At 37.2% G+C, this 26087-nt stretch overlaps 1 protein-coding gene and 1 pseudogene across 1 annotated transcript; one reads left to right on the top strand and one right to left on the bottom strand.

Annotated features, from left to right (window-relative positions):
- Positions 1-65: 65 nt before the first annotated feature.
- On the bottom strand, positions 66-10613 carry LOC128014990 (transmembrane channel-like protein 2-A; annotated as a pseudogene).
- A 7624-nt stretch (positions 10614-18237) lies between these two features.
- On the top strand, positions 18238-24807 carry LOC128010674 (AN1-type zinc finger protein 5). Its single transcript, XM_052593033.1, has 6 exons — positions 18238-18404; positions 20574-20732; positions 21146-21245; positions 21322-21425; positions 23162-23293; positions 23383-24807. The coding sequence occupies exons 2-6, from the start codon at positions 20576-20578 to the stop codon at positions 23529-23531; spliced, it is 642 nt and encodes a 213-aa protein (XP_052448993.1). The 5' UTR covers positions 18238-18404; positions 20574-20575; the 3' UTR covers positions 23532-24807.
- Positions 24808-26087: the final 1280 nt, after the last annotated feature.

The raw sequence follows: 26087 nt of genomic DNA, 5'->3' as shown, positions 1-26087 counted from the left end.
TAATGGAGTAGATCACAGGCATGAGACATATGCCCACCAGTCCAGGGGAGTACAATGTACCATTCCTAAAAAAAGATGAGCCCAAGTACATTAATACTGATGTCAAATACACCAAAAGACGGCTGCAGAAACACAATCACACACTGATATGCATAAATATTTGTGTAGACAACAACACATTAATTAATGTCACAGTAAAAGATACCTCTCTCTCTCTCTCTCTCTCTCTCTCTCTCTCTCTCTCTCTCTCTCTTTCTCTCTCTTTAATTAAGTGCGTTGTATGGTGTAGTGTGTCTCTCTGTGACTTTGGTTGTATAGCAGCCCTATCACCTATCCTGCACACTTCTCATGGTGTTCAGTTATGTAGTGAGTGAGTAGTATGTTACCTATATCGAGTGACAGGAAAATGAGGGCAACAGGGCAAATTCATTTTTGAGCATGAGACAACAATTGCAGTCAGTCAGGTTGCTACCATCTTCACTGTATCGCTAAAATACCAAGCTCAAAAGCTACAAAAGTGCATCTGACAGAGGTCATCCTGTTTTATGGACTGAGGCTTGTTTACACAATGTTATAATGTGAGTAACTAGAATAACAGCAGGGTGTAAAGATGAACGTACAAAGCCAGCTTCCAGATCCCAACACCAGCGATAGTTGAATCTCACAATCACGGCTCGTAAGAAGTCCCCTATCAAAATTGTCAGATATGTCACCTGGATATCAGATACGGTGAGCTTCACAAATACCTGTAAGGGGGGAAATGTAAACAAACTGTAATTGACAATGCTGGTGCTGATGACAATGCTGGTGCTGATGGTCCCAAAATGCCAACTTCTGTCTACCAGCAAGGACCCTTGATGACATCAGCTGGGGAGATGTTTGGAGGGGGAATGTTTTCTGTGACATTATGGTGTAAGGTAAAGTTGTCATAGTATTCTTTAAGGGCCCAGATGGTTTCATTTTTTGTCTCTATCTCATTATCAAGCTGTGAACAAACAATACCAGAGAAATTATTCACATAAAATGTTACATGATTAGTAAGTAACCATTTTGGCTCATTCCCAAACTATTAAGTAGAGTAATATCCTCTTTTTATGTTTATGACTAGAAAGTCTATGGTCATACCTTTGCATTGATTTCATCCAACAGTGCAAATATAAAAGTGTACAGGTTGTCCAGAAAGATTTTCCTGGCCATCTCCCATTTTAGGGCAATTCGAGTTTTACAGTTTCAACATTAGACTCATGTTCTGAAAACCATCATAATAGCCAACACCAACCAAAAGATATTAAACCGCATTACATTAGAAGGGTAACCGGAACTTCAGGAGTGGTTATTGTAATAACCATAAAACATAATGGAGTACTTGCAATAACTCTGTAAAAATGCTAAAAGTTTAATCCAAATAAGACAATAGCAAATTTACAACCTACTTTACTCAGAATCCAATAGTAAAACAAAAATCTTACTCCAAACTCAAACAGGACAGAGAAGTCCATGGCACTGTCCTGCTCCTCTTTGGGAACTGTTTTTCTGGCAATGGAGCCAGGCATGCCCATCAGTAACTGCATAGAGAAAAACACAGATACAGCTCTTAAAGCTGCTGTAGGGAACTTTTGACGCTCTAGCGGTTAATAAACAGAACTGCTTGCGTCTTGCGGAAGAACATTGTAGCCGGAACTACATCTCTCTGTTTATGTCTATGAAGAAATTCGGGCCTTAAATGTTTGGCCCGACAGGACCCGAGCCCGACAGGTTTCGGCCCGAGCCCGACAAGTACATTTTGATTGACAGCTTTTTAAAAGCCCGAACCCGTTTACAGCCCGACATTATTCAAATGTGCGCACGCACACAGCTCTTTTGCCTTTTGTCAACAATGAGTAATTTATTCATGTTTTAACATAATTTACTCATAACTAACGTAGACTAGACCACTTCGAAGTTGGAATAAAGAAATAAAATAAGTCCTCTGTGACATCGTAACATCTCAGCATTCTAGACATAGGCTCATTTAACCTATAAATAGACCAACGCACCAATAAAAACGAGTCATTTAACAAAATCTAAATTAAGATACATTTTAAATTAAGATGGGTATTTGGCAATAACGAAATTAAGATAAAGGCTCCGCCGGATTTGCTTTATTTAATAAAAGAATAATGCCAACATTAGCGTAAATACTCTGTCAACATTATGCATTTAAGACTCAGTGAATATATAGTTATCATTTGAAAAACCTTTACTCAGAGATTAGGCTAGGTCTACATGTTTTTGTGATGGAAAATGATTGAATCCACTGTAGATGTCTTCAGCGCGCTCCTGCGCTCACTGATGGTGCGTCATTATTCACTCATTATTCTCATTATAAACATGCTCAAAACTTTTCCACACCTCAGAGTTTGCTTTAGTTGCTGGTGCAACCAAAATGTAATCACCAGAGGCAAGCCTCCGTTACACCTGCTCAGCATTCTTTTTCGGATCTTTCTCGCGCTAATCGAAACACATCACATGACCGCTCCTTTACCTCGCAAAACAGAGCTCCTTTACCTCGCAAAGATCTTCAGCTCTATGAAGAATCACAAAGGTACTGGGTTACTCCGCCGCGGTATCACCGAAGCAATCTGAAATAGTCCGAATATAAACACTTATTATAGGTGCACCCTACTGATTCAGGACAAGCCAAAAGCACTGTTTGGAAAATGGATTCATGGTGTACTCGCTTGTTATATACATTTTTCTACATATTGAACACAAACAAAGTTACGGACCGCAGCTCTGATTGGTTATTTTTTACCGGGAGCGATGGAGTTTCTGCAAATGGCAATAGGAGCACTGGGAGGAGCCAGAGGAGCTTGATTTTTTTCACAGATTATCTGTCTCATATTCTACTGTCAGGACATAATGACAGGTTTAATAAATATGTAAAAAAATTTTTTTTTACAAAAGTTCCCTACAGCACCTTAAGAGTAGCTCTTATTTCCACAGAAAAACATCTTCAACATCAAACTATATGTGACATTAAAGACATTCATAATGTTATAAAAGATTTAGTACTTCATATTAAACGCTGTTTAATTTTTTTTCCCATATTTGAGTCACATCACGTATAGACATGTAGACGGGCCGGTCAACTGAGTTAATGGCTGGTTCTGCTTGTATTACACAGCATGACCATTCATCACTGTACAGAGACAACACCAGGAAAAATATAATCTTTCCCCCACAAACTTCACATTCGACTTTACAACCAGTTAATTAACTAATCAATGCATAATGAATGGGAATAGTGCAGACTGGTTGGACACAAGATGAATTAATTCAATAACTAGAAATAAGTGAGAGTTGTTGCAGGCCAAATGGATATTATTGAAAAGGATAGTTCACCCAATCATCATTTACTCACCCTCATGTTATTAAAACCTTCTTCTTCTTTTGTTGCATGCAACAAACATTACATTTTGTCTGCATATTTATTTATTTTTTTATATGAAAGTCAATGGGGCTCAGTAGTAAATATGTGTCCTTTTGTGTTCCACATAAGAAAGAAACAGGGTTATTATAGCTAACTAAAACTATCATTAAAAAAGTATGTTACTGAAAATAAAATGGTTACTGAAAATAAATGCTAACTGAAATGAAATCAAATATCCAAAAAAGGAAACCTTGCTTTATATCAGCTAGTTGCCAAGGAAACATTTCTCATTTTCAGTTTAACTTGATGTACAAATATATATATATATATATATATATATATATATATATATATATATATATATATATATATATATATAGATAGATAGATAGATATATATAGATAGATATATATATATATATATATAACAAATGAAAAGTGAAAATATAAAAATAATACAATTCAAAATATTAATGAAAACTACAATAATATCTCAATGATACTGAAATAACAATGCTGTACAGAGAAATAAAATTAAAGCAATTAAACTTCTGTGTAATATCTTAAACTGTCCAAAGCACCACATTATGGTCTGTGGATATCAGTATCTGCTTAGTGTTTGGGTATGACCTTATGGCACATTGTACAAGGGATCTCTGAAGAGAGTTAGACCCAAACATGCATGCAAAGACTGCCCTCAAGAAACACCAGCATGCATAAAACAGAGTCAGGCTCATGAAAGTGTAACATACCTCTCAAATAGCACAAGTAACTAATAGCTTTGCCAAGTGAATTTCCCCTTTGTGGCACAGTTTCTTTCCCTGCAGCTCCCATGGCCCATGTTACTGATGCTTTCTTGGGCAGTGTGTCAGTCTCTTCTAACTTTTGAGGCCACTTGTCCAAACTCTCACTTTTTACCCACACTGGTCAATTCCACTGGGCAGTCTGAGGTGAAGGTTCAGACAAAGGCCACTAGGTAATGAATTCACTGGCGTAAACTCTGTGTCGAGTGCTTTACCAAAGCTATCTGTAGCCTTTAAAAAGCACCATGTCATACTGATCATTATTCAAACAACTTTACAACTTTCATGCTTCCTTAAACATTTTTTTTCAATGCTAGCAAGAATATAAAGCCAATAAGAGCATTAAGAGCCATGATGATGCAAGACAACAGGAGCACTGCAACTTGTAAGCTTTAATGAAGCACATATACAAACATGAAACTCATGCTGAATAAATGAACTTCAGTTGAGGTAGTGGTGATGGACACAAAAGCGAATACAAGCAATGAGAAGGAAATCCATTTTACTTCAGGCACTTGAGTCTCCTCTTCATGCACCAGGGTTTGTTCCGAAGTGTCACTATCAGCTTTTTCTTCACCTTGACTTCCTCTTTTAGTCTGGCCATGTCTCCCTCAGACATAGACTCATCTTCTGAATTGTCATCTGATGATGAACTGCTGTAGAACAAAACCGAGACCCGAGAGTCAGTCCTTAAAGTCCAGTTTAACAGTATATTCCTCAGAGATGTTGTTATGTTTTTGACGATAAAATGGGTTCTAGTCAAGACAAGTCAAGAGTTCTAGTGGCAGGATGGCCATGAAAAGCACTTCCATATCATCAGTTGGAAGGCAAAAGATAAAAAAGAGTGAAAATGTCTAGCTGAAACCAAAAACAGGTGATGACAACCATACTGCATTACATTGGTTACTGAAAGGTAGAAATGTCCAACTTTATAATACACTTTTTAAAAATATTGAATTATATCTGACAAATTTACTGAAAAATTTAATATTCCAATAAATCAAAAAAAAATTATATCACAACAATCACAAAATTAGGATAACAACACTTTTTCGGATATTTAGAGGTCTTAGTTCAATGGCTGCATCCTGCTGCTTCATAATCACATATTACGTAATATGAATAGCTGAAAACATTCAGAAGATCTTTTATGGCATTATGGCTGTGCTTAAATTCAGACTGGAGGTAATGTGAAGTGTTGAGTATGAACAGCACCACGTGCCTGTGTGTGTGTGTGTGTGTGTGTGTGTGTGTGGCATGAGATGGAGGCTAGAGAATACTGCACCTGCTGTTTTTGCCTTTGTTCTCTTTCTTATCTTTATCATCCTGTTTATCTTTCTCTCCTTTTCCTCCTGATATGCCATTCCCCTTTTTCTCCTTGTTATTGTCCTCCTCTGTCTCCTTCTTACTTGCTCCTTTTTTTCCTTCTTTTCTGTTATTCTCCTCTTCGGAGTCATCTTTCTTGACAGCCCTCTTCTTTGAACCTGCTCCTTTCTTTGTTCTTCCTTTCTGCTCTTCCTCACTCTCCTCCTCGCTTTCTTCCTTCTTCTTTCGGCCTTTTCTCTTACGCGGAGCCTCTTCCTCCTCTTCCTCACTCTCCTCTACACTATCTGCCTTGGCTTTCTTCCCTCGAGCTGCAGGCTTCAGCTTATTCTTGCCTTTTGCTCTTCTTTTTGAATCCACTGAAAAGATAGGGCAAATGTGTACATGATGACAAAATATCATTAAGAATCATTTAAAAATAAAACAATAATTCATATTATAATATTTAAATATAATTAATACATTTTAACATAATTCAATTATATTTTCAAGTATTATAAAAAGCCATATTATGATTAATAATATAATGATAAATAATAATAATAGTTTTGTTAACAAAATAAAATCTCTTAAACTCACCATCACTTCCACTATCATATTCTGCATCAATTTCCATCCCAACTGTAACACACACACACACACACATACACAGAATTAATAAACAGGTCTTGTAAAATTATTTCATTTTAAATACTTTCACAATAAATCTAAAACAACTGTTTAACATCGTGTCATATGTGATACATTATGTTTATCTTTAAAACAATTTGCATAGGTTATTTAAACCTGCTAAATAAGGGGCATCATTCAAGTACTGGCTAGACAGGACAACATGCTTATCAGTATTAAAAACCATCAACAAGATATAAATACTATATCAGAACAATGAATAACAGTTGCAGTTAGTTACCCACATTATAAATACAGAGACTGATGCATCTGAAACTGGTTTAAACAGTCCACTAGTACACACTGAATCAAAATGATGCCAGAATGATTCTCTTTCGGTATTCAAATCTACTTACAATCATCCATAGTTATTGCAATATCATTTTTTCTGCGGGGCATCTTGCCGGTATGAGTTTAAGTCCTTTTATTCAGACTTGCAAGGCATCCAAGAGCTGATGACACACCTGACTGTCAACAGGCACTCACTCCTAAAGAAGGAATCAGATGACTCCTTGACTATAGTAAATGGAGGTTCAGATCTATAGCCACGCTGTCAGGAGTCAGGAAACAAAACAGCAGTATACGGGCCAGATCAAAGATTAAAATAAGCAAGAAACGTAACCACAAACAGGTTGCCTAAATAAAGTGCTGTGCATATACAAGTTATGCAAGTACCAGACTCAGAAATAATATGAAGCGCTGATTAAATTTTTTCTCTTTTAGCAAAAGTCACAATTCTTCATTAATCGTTCTGTAACTCATTATGGATCTTAGTAAAAGAGGTAAACAGTTTATTTGTTTTATATTTTCTACACACTCCTGGTTCTGTATCAGTACAAGAAGTTCATACACTGAACTGTGGCTTAACCATGTTAAATTTGTGTTTTATTCTTCAGTTTGTGTAAATAAGGGATTGTGTAGACAGAAAATTCTGACACCTCTATGGAAACTAACCTTCTTTTTGGAGGTTGATTATTACTGTTAATTGTTTTGAGTTAATTATTTACCAGTGGTCTATTACTATAATGTCCAGTTACAGAACTACAGTCACACAGATCAGATGTCCAGCATATAAAAGAAGGTCAGCTACTACATGATATTGTGAAGACCTCATCAAGGATCACGTGAAGGTTCACAAAACAAAAGTTGTTATTAGTTGTTATGAGCCCAATGCCCAACTCTTGATATCCTCAGGGAGAGCTGTATCTTCAAATAAACACTGGCTGCCTAAATGCACAAATAAAAAAAAAATCTCAAATGACTCCTGTTAATACTTAATGAAGTCTGTCCTTGAATTATGGATGAGCATTTAGAATGTTAATGAAACTTAATGTGCCAATTCTCTAATAAGTAATAGTCAACATTTGAAACAGGGATATCATAAGGTTCTTAGCATTGTAAGATCTTTTCAAACTATTTACAAAGAATGTGCTAAAATGATATTCTCTAGTGGGTTGGGAGCAAATGCCCTACTCATTAGTCGAAAAATATGAAAGTGAAAAAGTGAAAGTGAAGTGACATTCAGCCAAGTATGGTGACCCATACTCAGAATTTGTGCTCTGCATTTAACCCATCCGAAATGCACACACACAGAGCAGTAACACACACACACACACACACACACACACACACACACACACACACACACACACACACACACACACACACACACACACACACACACACACACACACACACACACAGCAGTGGGCAGCCATTTATGCTGCGGCGCCCGGGGAGCAGTTGGGGGTTCGATGCCTTGCTCAAGGGCACCTAAGTCGTGGTATTGAAGGTGGAGAGAGAGCTGTTTGTGCACTATCCCCACCCACAATTCCGTCCGGACCGAGACTAGAACTCACAACCCTTCGATTGGGAGTCCATCCCTCTAACCATTAGGCCACGACTTCCCTTGCTTACATCAGTGGCTGTAATTTAATAACTAGGTTAATTGGCATTTAAACAATGTAACAATTATGCAAATGTTTCTAAAAAATAATGAAATAAAGAGATAGTTTGAGCCTAGTTTGGCCTGTGTGTAACTAGAGCAATAATTTCTGTTTCAGGTTTGGTACTGTAGTTGTCTGGGTCAGAGTTTTGAGAATGCTGACTCTGTGAAGGCTGAATAAAATGACCATTCTGTCCAGCTTGTCTGCGATGCTTTGCTTCATCTGTGCTGCTCTCTTCATTCACTCATGAGAAAGAGGCAGAAAGACACTTCAACTGCTGTCTCACAGCAACACTGATATATAGAAACAAGGGCATGTTGTTAAGACTGTGGCCCCCTGCTGACCAAACACAGCACATTAGCTCTTCAACATCAATGGAAAGTTTTTCTGCATCTGTTCCAATTTGCTGTCTTGTGCACTGACTGATGGGAGCTGTGACCCGTTCTGGGTGCTCTCACCCATCAGAGGCACTGCTGCATTGTTCTCCTGCTTTCCTTGCCTGCTCCAGTTCATTAGCAGCTTTTAAGGCTGCAAGTTTGTTATTTTTTTTGTTTTTCTCATTTTACTGTAATAACCAAATTTGAGAATTTAGTGACATGACTATAAATGACCTAAAGATTTTGTAACAGTATTAGGCAGATCTATGACCACTGATAAAATTAAATTGAATTAATAAATAATTTAGTATCTATGTTATGATACTACTACTACTATTTATTAATGCATAATTTTCAAATTAAATTTTTTTTTAGCTCAGTGTTAGTGCTTCCATCTAGTGGAGTTTACATGATGTCCTCTGCCCATATAACCCTGTTTAAAATGAAACATTTACTGTAAGTGACATTTGAACAGACATTTTGACTTGCTGTTTGAAGTTTCATGCAGTTCCATGTTTGCCCTTTTGTCTGCTTTAGAAGTGGACTGCAGATAATATATCGCAAAGACAAAAATGACAGAAATAAATAAAATAAAAACTTTTAGACCTATCATTACAATCATCATCCTCACAGAAGTAGAGGAAACACATATTGATGTATTTATTCAGACATTCCCACTTCCACCTTACAAGAAAAGGCAGCACCAGTCCAGGGTCTCCTGAATAACGTTAAACATGTGGTTTATCCAAATATATAAAAAAATATAAGAATACTATAGGACACTTTTCTAATACAGGTGTTGGTAGGCAAATAAATCATAAGACAGCTGTAAAACGTATTAATTTGTAAACATTTAAATGCTTTTATTTTATATGTTTATTTCTAGCTTTATTTATTTATTGTTTATCCTAATGTAAATCTTTAAAACAGACAAAACTAAAAGAACAAATCTATAAATGAAGTTTCTTCGAATAACGGTTACTCCATTTTGTGCTGATTTTAAGAAGGAAAAAGATGTGAGAAAATTGTAAACTTGCACTCCGCTGCATTCTAGTGCTAAAGATCTGCCATTGCGAGACTTGGCTCGTAACTATCCCCACTTATTCAGTGCTAAGTTATACATATAATTATAAATACATACATAGGAGCCTGCTATTTTTAGTCTAATTATTTGCATTTATACTTTATTCAAAATATTAAAAGCTGTCACGGCACTGAACAATTTCAGAAACATCACATTCTTATGCTAAACAGACCAGCTCCACACCACAGCTCAACACCTTTTTTAATTCATACATAAATTTCCGAACCTTAAGGGTCTACATTCAAAAGAGGGAGGAATGGTTTCAATGGTGTACTGTATATAGCTGGTAGTGAAGAGAGGAAGAGAATGGCTATGTATAAGTTATTGAAGCCTGAAGCTTTGAAGACCCATTTCTGAGGCATGTTACAACACATCATTTCAGTTTAAGCTTTTTAAATATTTTTGTTCAAATGTAATTTATCTATATGATGGCAAAGCTGACTTTAGCAGCAATTGCTTTAGTTTTTTGCTTTTTATTGTAAATTTTTTATTTAACTCAATTGAACCACTCTTCCCCAGTCCCTGTCCAACCATTGTCTCCCAGCAAGGCACTGTGGGAACATCAGCAGGGTGCACCGTGATCGGAGGAGCATTGATTTGTCTGGCACAGTCCCAGGTTAGACTGCCAGATTGTCATATTCTTCTTTGCCATCTCCTCCTCTGCCCTCTTCAAAATATGTGACAGTTAGGAGGATAGATGACCTTCATAAGAATGATTCATTTAACACAGAGAGCTAGATTTATGGAAATTATTACTTTTTTGAACGCCAGAAAGACTGAAGATTGGATTGTGAGCACTTTAATCTTTGTTACATGAAGCTGTACCTTTAGTGGGATGGCATCCATGAAAGCAATGATGAAGATGTAGAGGTTCCCCAGGAAAAGGTCAAATGTTCGTCCCAGCTGCCATTTGAGGGCGACGCTTGGATGATAGTTCTCTAAAGCGCTGATCACATCAAACAGCATCGGACACAACATTCCCAACAGAGACATCACCATGTTCACCTGAGGGTATGTGAAACCATGCAAAATTCATTTTTTTTGATTGACAAGAATGTTTCTATTGCACACTGTTCCATGAGTCTGACCTCATTCCTCTCCCGCCAGTCCCTCCAGAGCAAACTTCTGAGACCTGCGTACTATAAAGTAGATCAAGAACCCATTCCCTGCCAGACAGCAGAGCACCAGGAAGTTGGCCAGCACACTAAGGAATCATGTCAGGTGGATGTTGTCATCTTTTCTGCTCTCTTGCTCCTCCACAATGGCCTCCTGTTAATTAGCTGAATTTATCATGAAGCTGGGAGAGGCCAGAAAGGGGTCACATTTTTTTTTATTCATTAACAATTTCCACCCTTATTGTGGCTCTTAATATAAAACAGGTAAGGTATAGTGACAGTATAGGTTTCTGAACAGATGTAAATGTGCATATTTATTTTTCAATATGTTTGTTTATCTGATGTGTCTGTCTTTCTCATTTCTGCCACATAAGAAAAAAAATCAATTATGTAAGTCATTGTATTTATAATATGTCACATTAATATGACATAAAGAGTTCCTTTTGTCATAATTATTACTTCTTATTTCAGACTTTTTTTATGTGGTGGAATTAAACATTTTCTAGCTCCCTGACAGTATGTGATCTTTTTTTACTCTGTAGGATGTTATCAGCTCGGAAACATTGAATGTTTTTATAGTTCTTTTTTCTGAGAACTTTATTTCACATTATAAGACTCCTTTATAATCTACAAAATGGATGTGTACCTTAAAACTAGAGTAATGGAAGCAGACTTCTTGTCTGTTGTCTCAGGATTTCCAATGTGGTAATCCGAACTAGTAAATGTCTTCCAACTAAGGCTAAAAAAAAGATAAAAAAATAGAAGATAAAAATAGAGTTTGTTTAGAGAAAAAAAAAACAGCAGGAGAGAGAAGGAAGCTCAAACTGAGAAGTGTCACAATTTGTAGGCGTAGAGTTTCCAGCCTTTCCTGCCTTCATATTTCGGTGACTCCCTGAGACAGAACACAAATCGCTAGTATAATGAAAATTGGTGTACACGTGCAAAAAAAGCAGTGACAGGACGCACCTAAGGACAACTAGTTTTTTCTTCATAAGCTTTTTCCTTTCGTCCACTGCTTCTTTTAATTTGTCCAGCTCCTCTGGGACCAGAGATCCCAAAACTCCCGTTGCCTGATTGTCCTTTGATTTGGAGTCAGTGTCTGATTCAGATTCTGTGCTGGGAGGGAGGGAGTAATAAATGTTGAGTGGGACTCTTGCTTCTGTTTGGTATTTTCCCAATTTAATATAACATTTCCATTACAAATTATATTAATAGCAAACAATTCATGAGAAAAGCTGAAATGAAAAATGTACTCTATATTGATTTAATGCAAAATGTTTTAATAATAAAAGAAGATTAAAACATGAATATGAAATAATGGTCCTTATTTAACATAATTTCTAAAAAATAAAAATAAAACCAATAATCTAAACATATTCAGATATACTTATTTAAACACACTTTCCAGGTTTTGTGTTTAAAAAAAAAACATGTATGTGATTTTATACTTTTAGATTCTATCTGCTCCATAATATGGTTATAGTTTGATACATTTATTGATTTATTGTAATGAATGTAAAAGAATACAAACTTACGTAGTCTCTGGCTTCTTTCTTCCCATTTTTTTCCTTCTCATCATCCAGTTTTAGTGTCTTGGTACTTTCATTTTTAACGTTCCTTTTCTGTTTACTGGATTCCTCCTCAGTCTCCTCTTCATCTGCATTCTTTCTTCTTTTTCTTTGTCCATTTTTCTCGCCCTTTTTCCTTGCTGTTTTGTGGCATTTCTCCTGTTTTTTTTTTCTCTGCTCTTTTATTGTCCACCTCAGTCGTTCTCTTCTCTGAAGCTCTTCTCCTGCTAACTTCATCATTTCTCTCTTCTCCGTTTGCCATCTCGCAGCGTCTGCTTCTCCTTACCTCCCTCAGATTTTTCCTCCCTGTCCACATAGTAAAGACTGAATTCATTATCATTTCCTACAAAAAATATTTTTACATAGATTAACTTACAGTTCAAGACAAAACACATAAAAAATGCATGCAGAATGAGAGCCTTCCTACCTACACCCACCTCAATTCTCACTGTAAAAGGAAAACGAAACAGTAAATAAGTCAAAAAAAAGGACATTCTGGACATTGTCAAGAAGACATTGTTAAGACCAGAAAGGTCAGACATGCAAGGTTCCAGCAGCTGTTTAGCATCTCTTGTAATTTTTGTGACCACAGTGTAACCAGACCAGTAAGTGCTGACCGGGTCACTACATGCTTATAGTCGTGTTAGACAAAAGACACAATGGTGCTTTTCATCGTCCGTGTCAGTTTCCTCTCACAGGGTCAAAGGTCAATAAAAAAGAAAGTAATGTTCATAAGTTCACATACACACATTTTAGCTGCATGACCTCCCTGGCATTCACAGCTGAAACATGAATAAATCAATAGGTTTCAAAATGAAATTACCTAGAAAATTATAATTCACATTAAGGAATAAACTATAAATTGCCTTTCAAGTGAATAAACTATCCAAACAATTTTATCAGAATCAAAAATGATGAATGATAAAAGAAAATCGATTGTCAGTCATGTAAATAAAGTATGACAAACACATCATCAAAGTATGAATGTATAAAATACACATAGAAAGTAATATTCCCATAGAGTCCATGCATACATGAGTGTGTGTGCGATGATGTTGTAGCAGTGGACCATGCCCTGACTGAACAGAACCTGGCTGGTGATGAGTACCGTTAGGCGAAACTCTCGATTTAACCCCTTTGAATTATTTAACAGAATTATGACTCTTTTTTTTCTTTTTTTTTTCAAAAAGAAAGGGGATCACACAGTACCAAGCCAAAATAGAGGATGATGGTCTAATGACCGACTATAGAAAGTGTAAAGAGGGAGATAATAGATGATGAGTGCTGCAGGGTAACCAGGGTCACTGTGAGCTGTGCTTTCAATAACAGTGCAAAAGTTACTCTAAAAACTCTAAAAAGCTTGATTTTGCAGGAAATGTTACAATAATTATAAACTCACAGCATGACATGCTAAACTACAGAGCAATGCAGTGGGACTACATTAACAGTGTAGAGTATCTGGCACATTAGAGCCAAAGCTGCTATACAATAATGACTTAAAGCAGAAAGTCTGGAAGTGTCTCCGGAGAAATTAATAGGAAGATCAATTTTAGTTTTATGCCTGAGGTGCCCTGTGAGATTGTGCTCCACAGAACGGAAGAAGCATAGAAATAGAGATATTATTAGATGAATGGGAAAGGAGACATTAGGTTCTAAAAATAGATCTTGAAATGGTTGGCATATTTATAGATAAAATAATCTTATCGAACTTGTCTATATTTGTCATTATGGTTCTAAATGATCCCAACAACATTTAATATTAGTAATAAGATAACATATAGCATTGCGCTAGTAACACAAGGGTCATGGTTTTGATTCCTAAGGAATGCATGAACTGATAAAAAAAAGAAAACTAGAATGTAGTGTTTTAAATTATTTTAGATAAAAATATCTGCCAAATATTTAAATTCAACATAAACGTAACTGAGACCAGAAGGTAGTGGTGACCTTGTGGTTAAGGCTTTGGGACACTAATTCTAGTAAATTGGAGAGTAACTGATCGAACCTTGTCATTATTAGTTCACCCTTAAAACAGGCATTTAGCCTCTGCTTGCTCCAGGGATTTCTCCTATTTCTTTTTGCAGTTAATGTAAGGAAGCTCAATGCATACGATAGCTAACAAAAAAGTGAGGTTAAAGTATCTCCAAGGCACTGAATCCATCAAAAGTATTTGTGGATACCTTCATTGCTGTTACACATCCTGACCACCTGATGTCACTAAAGGTAAACATTTGAGGCTGTTCTGTTGAAATGAATGAGAAATGTAGGGGAATTCAGATGATGTCAGGCTACTTTGGATTTTCAATGTCTGACCCATTTCTTGAGCACATTACCCTCCCAATTAGCAGGTATTTTATCCATACAGTGTATTCCTGCATATTATGTCAATGTCTCTCTCTCTCTCTCTCTCTCTCTCTCTCTCTCTCTCTCTCTCTCTCTCTCTCTCTCTCTGTCTGTGTCTGTGTGTGTGTGTGTGTGTGCGCGTGTGCGTGTGCGTGTGTGTGTGTGTGTGTCATTGAGTCTAGGCTTGAGTGTCTATCTCTGTACTTGTGTTCTCGGCCTGCAGAGGGCTAGATTGTTTTCCTCGGCTAAGTTTAGCAGCGCCGTTTGGGGATTTCATCTTCGGAGAACTGACACAGGCCTTAACTGTATTCTGAGCATGTCTTTTTCTCTCTTTCTCATTCTCTCAGCCCCTGGTACACCTTTGATCAACGCCAAATGTTCCGTCGTGAATGCTATTTTTTCCACTCATGTCCTAAAGAAAAAGGTCTTTCTGATATGTTAACAGTATCAGAACAGGAAAATCAAACATGTTTGACCATTACAATCAAATCTACAGTATGTGTAAAGTACAAATATTGTTAATGAGGACATAAACAGCTATTTACTGTCAATACACAAAACTAAAATGATGAGCTGGCAGCTTTCATTTGTACAAAAATCTGTTGTGAGTCACAATCTAACAGCGCCTCATCTTTTAATGTTGTCATCATGAGACAAAACCACCATCAGGTAATCATGTGAGTCAGTGATGAGCTGCATTCCATTACTCTGAAGAATCCTATAGTCAGGATATTTAATACACTCTGGGTGGATGAAGGTTTATATTTATAGAAGGGCTGGTGCCCTGTTACTCTCACGTTTACATGCAGCTCATCTTCTTGGGAAGCATGATTCATTTCTATTTTGCACTCTTTTATATCCATTTGATCACAGCGGGAACAAAACACTTGTGACAGGGCCATTTTAGTACTGAGCCTGTGATTAAATCTGGATTAACTAGTGTTGCCTGGTTCGCTTGTTTACATCTCATTGGTGATATTGGACTAAATATTTTCACACTCACGCCTGCTGACTGGATTATACTGCGCTCAGCCAATTTTCCTCTGGATGTTTGTTCATTCAACAAATTTGTTTGGTTATTGAACTTGGTTATAAATTATGATAAAGACGCAATCAAGACATGAATGAAGCTGCATAATTATAACACGATTGAGTAGCCTTTGACAAAAGACGGATCAATAAAAATCATTTTGCTTAAGCGGAAAATGTCAAATGCGTAGATGTAATTGCTGAAGCCATATTTTTAAATGTCAACAGCTACAAGGTTTCTTATGCAAAAGCAGAATGAAAACACTGATACTATGAAAAACTGTCAGAATACTGGGTACTTTTGAGCAAATGAACAAAATTTCCCTTAAGGAAGAACAGAGTAGAGAGGTTGAGGCAGAGAGTGGGGTGCTGACATAAAGTCAAAGTATACTTGAAACAACTACAAGGGAAGGAAGACGCTGTCAAAATAAAGTGGGACAACTGATGGAAACCAAGAAGGTTTCAACAGCGCATCTTATCGATTTATATACATTCCGTCACTCTAGAATACTAGCTATGTGATACTGGTATTAAGGAAAAATACTAATGGTATTACATGAAAAATACATGGATACTCGTATTACCTCACTGCAGTCTTAGTTTTAATTAGCACTGATATTAATATCAATATTTATGTGGAATTGGTTATTTTTATATATTTACATTTTAATTCATTAAATATTACATTTATATTCATTAACATGCCATGTTTTTGTGTGTGTGTGTGTGTGTGTGTGTGTGTGTGTTTTAGTTAACTGTCAAAACCTTGCCTGTAGCATTCTGTCATTCCATGATAAAGTATTTTGATTAACAAATTATTCTATTGCCTATAGTCTAACAGGTTTCATTATAACAGGTTTTCACCTCATGAAGAATAAGCAGAGTATTTGTGTATGGGTGTTTCTGTGGAGATAATGAAATATAAGCTCATTAGATCATCATTGCCTCAAGGTAAAGACACTGAGTGTTAGTGTTCATGTTTCTGATGCTGTTATGGGTCAACACACTTCAGACAATGGCACCAGCAGCTAATAGTCTATGACTCTGCAACTGTATGACATAATTGGCAATCTAACAAACACTTTATGGCACAGGAGCATACTTAAAACTACAAAATACACTAAAACAATAAAAATAAATGGATAGATAAAATAATCATGATTGTGATTTTTGTTTCAACTCCATATTCGGTACATTGGGAGCTTATCACTTGTAAGCGTATAAATGCAAGAAAGGAAATCCACCTTACTATACACCACAGTTCTTTAAATGTATAATTTCTATTTGTCCACCATTTTCATGAAATATGAGAAAATGTACATCTAAATGATACATTTCCAAGAAGCAAGAATGGTGTCCAAATCACGTTCAAAACTACTTCTTGACTTAACTTATCCATAAAGAGCAGTTACATGTATATAAGGAAAACATATTACATATACCAGTGGTCTTAATCTCAATTCCTGGAGGGCCACAGCTCTACACAGTTTTGCTCCAACCCTAATCAAACACATCGGATCCAGCTAATCAAGGTCTTCAGGATAACTAAACATCCAAGCAAGTGTGAGTTGTACGCTATAGATTAAGCCATTCCCTTGTACAACATGTTTACACACGCAACACATGCAGATGTAGATACAAACTAAGTTCAAACTAGTTCAGCTAGGTTTATTTTCCCTAAACTTGCAGTTTTTAAACTCGTCCCCATCCTCCACTTCAAACTCTTCTTCTTAAATAAAAACAACTAGGCAGCTTCTACCTTTACTCATGTGCAAAGCCACCCTCAGGATACACTGAGTTTGGGTTACACAACTGAAAGGAATCGCTCTCACTCCAACTCAAAGGCATGTGGGTTTGTACATGTAAGAGTTTGCTGACTGACACTATAAGGTGTCAACATTTCCAAGCACAGAGGTGATACAATGAAGGTACTTCTTGGAAATATCTGGACATATGAAACAAGACGTCTTTTTATGCAGGCTGCTTTGAGTAGGCCTCAAACTTTGTCGTTGTATATATTCATATATTTCTAAGTCATATTTTCATTAAGTCTTCTCCTATCTACAACCTCATCTTCATATTATTTCTGTAATTGAAATTACGTAAATGTGTTTCTGACACCTCTGTGCAACATTACAGTCTGTGTGAAAGCACCACAAAAGCAGTTCCTGTGCTTCCTTTGCAGTGTAAAGATGGCATTAAAGTGTCAACACATGCCAAAAGTTGTAGTGCCAATAACAAAAACAGCTGTGATACAACTGAGTGGGACAGAAAGCATAAATTGGTGACTTGTAAATGTTGAAAGTACCTAATAAACATTAAAATACCACAGGTATAACAGAATAAATAGCTACTAAATGTTCGAGACTCCATTTCATGAGCCTTGGTGTCTTCAGGCTCGGGAGACTTTCATCAGGAAGGTATGGCTTCGTCATCAGAGTAGGTGGCAAACCTTAAAAAGTGGATTGTGCCTCTCTTAGAAGACAACGCCCCGCCCACGAGAGTCGAATGACCAATGAACTCCTGGTTGTCCTGGCGATGACGCTTTCAGTCACTCCCCTTTACTAAAGAAGGAAACAAACAGAGTGAAAGAAGAGAGAGCTCGGGAGTCGGGAGAGGACGGGAGAGGAATTTACTTATTTACATCACCGACAAAGCCTCGGGAGGAAGACAAACTCCTTTTCGAAGAGTTCCCGTTCCTTATCCCGACCGACTAGATTTAAAAAACATTCAAGGTAAGCGCTACAACCATTGTTAGAATTGTATTTAGGCGATAATCGCGAAAGGCTTGTCGATGTGGTCACGGAAAGACTGGTTGACCCCGAGAAAGGGAGCGATTAACGTTACCGATTCATGGCTAGTATCACGCAGGGTTAAACCGCTAGCTCGGATCTATAAACGCCAGGGTTATTCGAAGAATCGAGCGTTTTTTGTTCGACGGGTGGGTCCCTAAAAAAACAAAGTGTCCCAAGTTGTCAGCAGCAGCACCTTCACGAACATCACAAGCCCCAGAACGTGACTCGCCAATCGACAACTTTTCTTCGCCTTCTTATGATTATGAAAATTATAAAAATTATTCTTAATTCCTTTTATAAATGTTGTTTTTCAGCAATGGCTTTGAAACACATAAGAGACATAACCCAACGGATTATCTTCATAGTGTTGTGGGTTGTTTATTGTTCGACCGTGTCTGTCTGCCTGTAAAAATTCAAGGAAATCTCGTTTAGTTGTTTGCGTTTTCGTGCTGTATGCTAAGTTAACCAGTTACTCAGACGAACACCTGGCTAAGGCTGTTAGCTTTTTGTTTCGAGCTCGTTCAAAGGACAGATTGTCTGTCTAGGGAGGAAATCCTAAAGCAAACGGACAAAGGAGGAAGATTAAACAAAGCCAGTGCTGTTCTGTAGTCGCGATGTTTGCGTTCGGATGTGTCATGATGATATTTTATGTCTTGGTATTTTTGGCTTTTACTCGCCGTTCTGGTTCATTCTGTTCTCTCAAATCCACAGTTTATCTGTCTGTGAGATTCGACAGAAGTAAGCTGACTAACGTTAACGTTACCTAGATAGCCAAGCGCTTATGATGCCCCAAAATGACACTGTCTAGATAGTAAACTCGCTAGGTTTTGAGACGCATCCACTTCATCTTCATGTAAGTTCGACGGTTAGATGACCTGTTTTATCGGTTATCGGTTGAGTGGTGGTTTACAGTTATGTTTACCACCATCGGTAAACATTTTTTATATTTTATAGACTAGCACTAGTGTCCGTGAGCTGTTATTGATTGGTGGTGTCTGTCAGCTGGTGTCGGTGCCTTGACTTGCATGGTTGAACACGTTAACAGCTTTTGTGCTTCTTTTGCTTAAAATGACAGGTTAGAAATGTAACATTAGGCTTAATGTCTCACCTTTATTGCCTCCTGAAATATCAATATTCAATATCACGCTTGACACCCACTCGTTTGGTTAGTCATGGTTGGGTGGGAGAGCCTGTGTCGTGCTGTTTAATGTGTAGACTTTCTTTTAGAGATACAGACAGACGGATTAGACGCGAGTTCAGCTCTGGTTAGATGTGGTTTAGAATAGATACAGCAGAACTCTGTATTAGTCCGGTCAGTCGGTTGACTTGAGTGTAATTACTCTGTCCTGATGAGGGTGGCTGTGGAGCTTGTGTCTTATTTTTGGCTGAGATTAAACAAGGTTTTTTAATTATAGGGGTTTCGGTGTATCCACGCTTAGAGACTTAGAGAAGTTTAAACCCTTGAGCTTTAAAGGTGTACAAGGAAACTGTTTGCTAACTGAAAATTCCACTCATGAAGAAATGAATCATAGTTTTGTGAAATGTCATTACAGTGATGCACATTTGCACAAGATAAATACAGGTTTCTAGAAAAGGCTCTTTTATTGAGTGGGTGCCGCAATATTGACTTTATGACTAAACAGAGTTATTACTAATAATAGTATGTACTTTGCTTTTAAGAAACAGCAAGAATTATTTATTTCATTACAGAGTATGTTAATTTGGTATGTTAGTATTGTTTTTAAGTTTGCTTGTTGTCAACTGTCTGTTTCAATCTAATAAAACGTTCAATTGGTTCCTATATTTTATATGTACCATTAGCTGGTACTTTACCAAAAAAAAAAAAAAAAAAACTTAAAGTAACACAAACCTAGGAGCTCAATACCACTTTTGACAGCACTTTTGACTTCTGTTGACAGCAGTCCCAATCTGATATAAATATCTTAAAACTCATTAAATTGTTTGCTACAAGTTGCTACATTTATGAGCTTAGCAAAAAATTAAAAACAATGATCTCTTCTACTCATTGCATGTGCTTGCAAGCCAAACACAATGCTGTCATTGTTAACAAGACCACTCTTGTCTCCATTTTCTTTTGTGATATATTAGCAATGGCCCAAGAGACAAACCAGAGTCCTGTGCCTATACTGTGTACCACAGGCTGTGGTTTCTATGGCAACCCCAGGACCAATGGCATGTGTTCGGTGTGCTATAAGGAGCACTTAAACAGACATCAAAGCAGTGATCGCAGTCCCATGAGTCCCCTGGGTAAGTCACACTGAAACATTAACCTGTTTGTCTAACCTCCCAGATAGAGCTCTCTGTGGTTACAGACCACACAAACAACATGGTTAATCTATGATATAAGGATTCTCATTCATTGCATCTCTTGGAGACGGTGGTATTATAGTTGTTACAGCAATAACAGTCCATGGTTACTGCTCGCAAAGCATTTCAGAGCCACCAGCTCCCAGTGACAGCATGTTATTCTGAGCTGGTTTAGAGCTTAATCCTTTTCTTGGTCTCTAGCACAATGTTGGGTCCTCCCTGAGAAACTGTAATGATAAGCTGCACATGTTTTGTAGGCAGCGCTGTTTTGGGTCACATGTCTTCTGTATAGTGTAGCACAGCTGCACCTGTGCACTGTTTGTGATTCGTGTCTTTGTGTTCTGTTGGACCAGCTGGCAGCCCCTCAGCAGAAGCCTCTGCTAAACAGAGACTAGAAGCCAGCATAAACAAAGCAGAGCCTTCACCTGCACCCAGCACAGATACCATGAGAGAGTGAGTACTTCACATATGTGTTTGTTGTTAAACCTCAAAAGCCAGTGCATAAACCCCCACCTGTTTGTTTTTACAGAAGTATTCCTTCCAGCTCCTTACCAGTCACACAACAGATGACAGAAATGAGCATTTCCAGAGAGGGAAAGTCCCTGTCTCCTAAAGCTGAGGCTTCTGATCCAGGTAATTGCAATGAAATATGATCAAATACAGCCCCTTGTTTAGTCTTTAGTGTTTCAAACTTTTTCATGTCAAGGACTATCAAACATGACCATCCTTTTTACGACGGACTCACGTTCTATATAAATTCATTATATATGTGTGCGTGTATGTGAAGAAGGGAACCTGATCTGGTGGTGAAATAGCACTGGCACACACGTTAACATCCACTTTTCACATTCCTTTTCCCGCTGCTTTGCTTTCGCTATAGATAGACAGGTGCACATGGCATTCTATATGCACGGACATTACATTAATTTGTTCACTATTTCCCGGCCATAATAAATACTCTGAGATTCATACATCTTGTAAGTTTATGGTAAACGTTAAGTTGCATTATTGGATTGTCTTCTATTGTATGCCATACCTGTTACATGTTGAGTGTTGCTAGATTATGGATCAGAGGAGGTCTACCAAACTATTTAATCCTCAGGGGGAGACCGATATTGTTTGTACATGTTTAGAGTGATCCTGTGAATGTTTTATATTCTTCTCTTTCTGATTTGAATGTTGTTGTAACCTATGGTAATATATTTGTGGTATATGTTTATTCATATGTGAATACATATACCATACTACCCTGTTATTGGTAAGCTCTTATAGGGGAAGAGCCTGGTCTTAAAAAAAAAACAAAAACAAAATGCTGAGACTTGGTCTCTCGATAGGCTGAATGAGCTACTGAGTGAGCTACTATTGTGCCATGAACAAATCAACACCTGTATAGTGTAATTATATTGTGGATAAGTGTATATATTTTTGGAGTATGTTTTTGTGTTGGTAGGAATTACTTTTTTGTTACTTTATTTATTTGTTTTTCCCTTCAGCACTTGTTAATACTTTGCACTTTGTGGTTGTTTCACGCTACTTCACTGTAAATAAACACCACCATTGCATTCTCTCTCTCTATTAATGTATAAACAATTATATAGTGTAATTGTGTAAAAAGTGTAATAAATGAAAATATTAATAGATATATTTAGTAACATTTTTCAAAAAATTAAATGCAGTTTCTTAGGGTTTAAAATGAATGCGGTCAAAAGAAAAAAGTAATCGCAATTGATTTCATGATTTCTCATCAGTCTTTATTAAAATTGGTGAATGTAAATAATCATTGTTACACATAATATATCATCTTAAGTGTGAGTTAAAATAAGTTCAAAACAAGCAAATAAACAACAGTGCACCATCCTGATGCTTTATTGTGGGGGGGATTTTTAATGTCAGTAATAGGATTTTTTTTTTTTTTTAAATGCCCTGTTGATTGACAAACTACTTAATATTCAAATTTTTGCAGCTACAGCAGGAAGTAAGATGACTTCTCCTTCGTCTGTTTAATTACTTATTATCACCATTAAAGTATGTAAAGGAGTGTTTATTTATAAGACTATATGTCTAGAATGTGAGTGTCAAAGGAAGCACTATCAAGTTTGTGGTGGTTGGGCCATTTTTTCAGTTCTTCTTTGCACTAAAATGGACTTTAGTGCAAACAAAGCTCTCTTTGGGGCTGCTCCAGTTTTAGTGTGAGCTGTTTACTGATGACGGTCCTAAGTCCATGCAGTGTTAAGAACTTAGAAATTAGGACTTTGGGGGTTTGTGGCAGAGCCTGTTATAGGGAAAAGCCCTATAAATCTGTCAGAATCCACCCATGCCACAGTGCAACAGTTTCATTTAAATCAATTTTCTCTCCATTCTTTCCACAGTCATAACACAGCCCACCTCCTCCTACTCCCCAATCCCTGTGGCTCAGGGCAGTGATGAGGGCAAGAGTCCAGATTCCTCCAAACCGAAGAAAAATAGATGCTTTACCTGCCGTAAAAGAGTTGGCCTTACAGGTGAGGCTAAATGATCGATCATTCTGATATTCGTGTGATGTATATGTGTGTCTATGAACCGAGGTCTTATGTTTTCTTTTGTTTTACAGGTTTTGACTGTCGATGTGGCAATCTGTTCTGTGGGATTCACCGGTACTCAGACAAGCACAACTGCACGTACGATTACAAGGCTGAAGCCGCTGCGAAGATCCGGAAGGAGAATCCCGTAGTGGTGGCTGATAAGATCCAGAGAATATAAGCTTTACCCTCTTTCTCCAAGAACATTGGTGGATAAAATGGACGTCTTGAAAAACGGACTTGTGTTTTTCTATCACCTTAAAAAGAAACCGAGAGAACTGTACTGTCTGAGGCTCATGCATAAATGATCTTGACAGATTTTGGTTTTCTAATAGGTATTAATTTCTTCTTCTTTTTTTTTTTGTCCTCTCTGTGGTGTTTTATGCTAGTTATTCTTGCATATTCTTTTGTTTACTAAAGCATAGGACACCTTTCAGGAAATTTTAGCTATTATTATTAGTATCATTTGTATTTTTTTTGCCTGTTCCCGCCCTCATCCAATGAGAGTGGCAGATACTCTGTGCCAAAAAGTGGCCGTGAAGTTTCTGAGTAAGTAGGTTTCAGCCTTGGACTTATGAATGACGCTGAATTTTTAAGAGGTGTGTCAAAGCTCTACCCGGTGATGTGTGCAGCATGTATTGGTCTGTTAAACTTCAGTTTGTCATTACCGTCTGTTCTAGCAAAATCAGTTGGAATGTGAGGCCGCCCGGTTAATACCGTTTATTTAAAATTAATTTAGAATGTGAACTTGCTACTGTGACATCATCCCTTTTCTTTGTTTTTGAATGAATGGTTGAGATTCATCTGAAGTCTTTTTTTTATTATTATTATTCGTCTATTGTAACTCTTTTCCCACATTCTAGAACCAATAACATGCATTCTGCGTTTTAGAGTTTCAGATGCCTGGGGGTTTTATTTGTGTTAATTATGTGAGACTTTTTGATAAGACTGTGAGGTGGTACAGTCTTTTTCCGTGTGAGCGTACTTGTGTGCATGGGGGAAATTTGCTCGCAAGTCCTTCTTTCCTGTTGTCAAAGCGAGATGAGCTAACCCTCCATTGAAAGTGCATTCATAACACCGCAATAGTATAGGCATAAAGTCAGACCTGATTCTGTGAAACATTGTTCTTTTTGTTTGTTTTAAAATGCACCCACAATGCACCTGTCATTTTTGTGTGTCTGCACAGGTTAATGTAAGTGAGTCCGAGTGCATGTGTTGTGTATATAAATGTCTTTTCTTCTGTAGGGAGTGAGGTTTCCTAAAAAAAAAAAGAAAAAAAGAAAAAAGATGTATCTGTTGAGAGTATGTATCTGTTTGAGGTTTAATTTCAGCCTTTAGTTATATGCAAATTTGTATGAGAAAACCTTACTATGTTCATATTTATGTATTGCATTTAATCCTTTTACCTGGCATTAAAGAAAAAAGTATTGTAAATAAAAATATACAGAGAGAAATTATACAGTCATGTTGTTCTGTTGCCATTTTTAGTGGAAATTCCATGATGTCATGCAGTTAATTTGTTTTTAAATGAGTAATTTGTAGCTGTTCTTCTACTGAAAAACACACAGCAGAATGCCCAACTTGTAGATTTCCTGACAGCCAAATGATTTTTCAGATGTTGTTTGCTCCTCACACCTGTCCCGGCTGCTGACGCTAAGACATCCTGTTTTCACGGCAGCTGTCCTGACCACCTTTAGCACTTCTTTACACGCAACCAAAGCAGATTTGACAATCCTGCCAGACCTAGCAACAGCTGGAGATGCTGTGTCACCCTCTAAGGAATGACAACAGCTGGTGTGAACCCTCAGTGTCACCCTCAGTCAAGCACGCAGGATATCCAGATATACTTTTCCTGTATTGTCTCCAAAATACATCTCTGTCCCTTAAAGAAAAATCTATTTTGTATCACCATCCAGTCATTTGGTGTTATTGTCATACTCTTGAGTAATCAGTGTCTGCAGCTTGTTCTGTATTTGTACAGAGGGGGTTGGGCGTTAAGCCGGTCTGGGTGGATGACATCACAGTGACGGGTAGTGACAGATGTTAAGGGCAGATGCCTACACCACAGAATGTTGACAGGCGTCAGAGGGAGGAGCCACCAAAGATACAAAAAGGTATATTGAGGCATAGTTGAATAGGAAGGTGAGCTGATCGGAAAAACAGTGTGGCTTAGAACTCTGTATCACGAGTAACAGTAATGAACTGTAGCTGCATTAAAGGCAGGACGTAGAAGTTGTTTAGCAGGGGAGCAGATGGGTTCTCAAACAGAGTACAGCGTGTTCTTCCTACATTAAACCTTGTGTGAGTTAGGGGCTGTAAATTGGCTTCTCAGTCACGAGTTTAGCTGAGGAGAAGAGGGTTAGGCTCATAACAGAGACAGAGGACCTCAAAGAAAGAGTTTTGTATTAAAGGAATGAAGTGTGAAGGGCACTATAGTCGTAAGAAGGAAAATGCAGGTTTTGGGAAAATTTTTAAAAGTAGTTTTAAAATCATTTACATCAGTTTACTAGACTGAGGTTTGTTTGAAAGCTTTAAACTGACTAATAATTAATTCAATCCAAAAATGTAATAATTAAAAAATATATATTTGTTTACTTGTATGTCATTAAGTGACATCAATGAACCGTGAACATGTGAATGAGAGGTTCAATTATTGAAATAATAATTATTAAATTATTAAAATCTCAGCATGTACGTCAAGAAAATATTTGGACCTGTCACAAAGCCTAACCAGACT

Source organism: Carassius gibelio, chromosome A5, assembly GCF_023724105.1.
Source record: "Carassius gibelio isolate Cgi1373 ecotype wild population from Czech Republic chromosome A5, carGib1.2-hapl.c, whole genome shotgun sequence".
Classification (NCBI taxonomy): Eukaryota; Metazoa; Chordata; class Actinopteri; order Cypriniformes; family Cyprinidae; genus Carassius; species Carassius gibelio.
This window is presented reverse-complemented; position numbering and strand designations above follow the sequence as displayed.

Excerpts from the sequence above, each read along its gene's own strand:
- LOC128010674 (XM_052593033.1), top strand. The coding sequence starts at position 20,576 with ATGGCCCAAGAGACAAACCAGAGTCCTGTGCCTATACTGTGTACCACA. Across the intron at positions 21,246-21,321 it reads AGCACAGATACCATGAGAGA|AAGTATTCCTTCCAGCTCCT; the intron begins GTGAGTACTTCA and ends TTGTTTTTACAG. Across the intron at positions 23,294-23,382 it reads TAAAAGAGTTGGCCTTACAG|GTTTTGACTGTCGATGTGGC; the intron begins GTGAGGCTAAAT and ends TTTGTTTTACAG.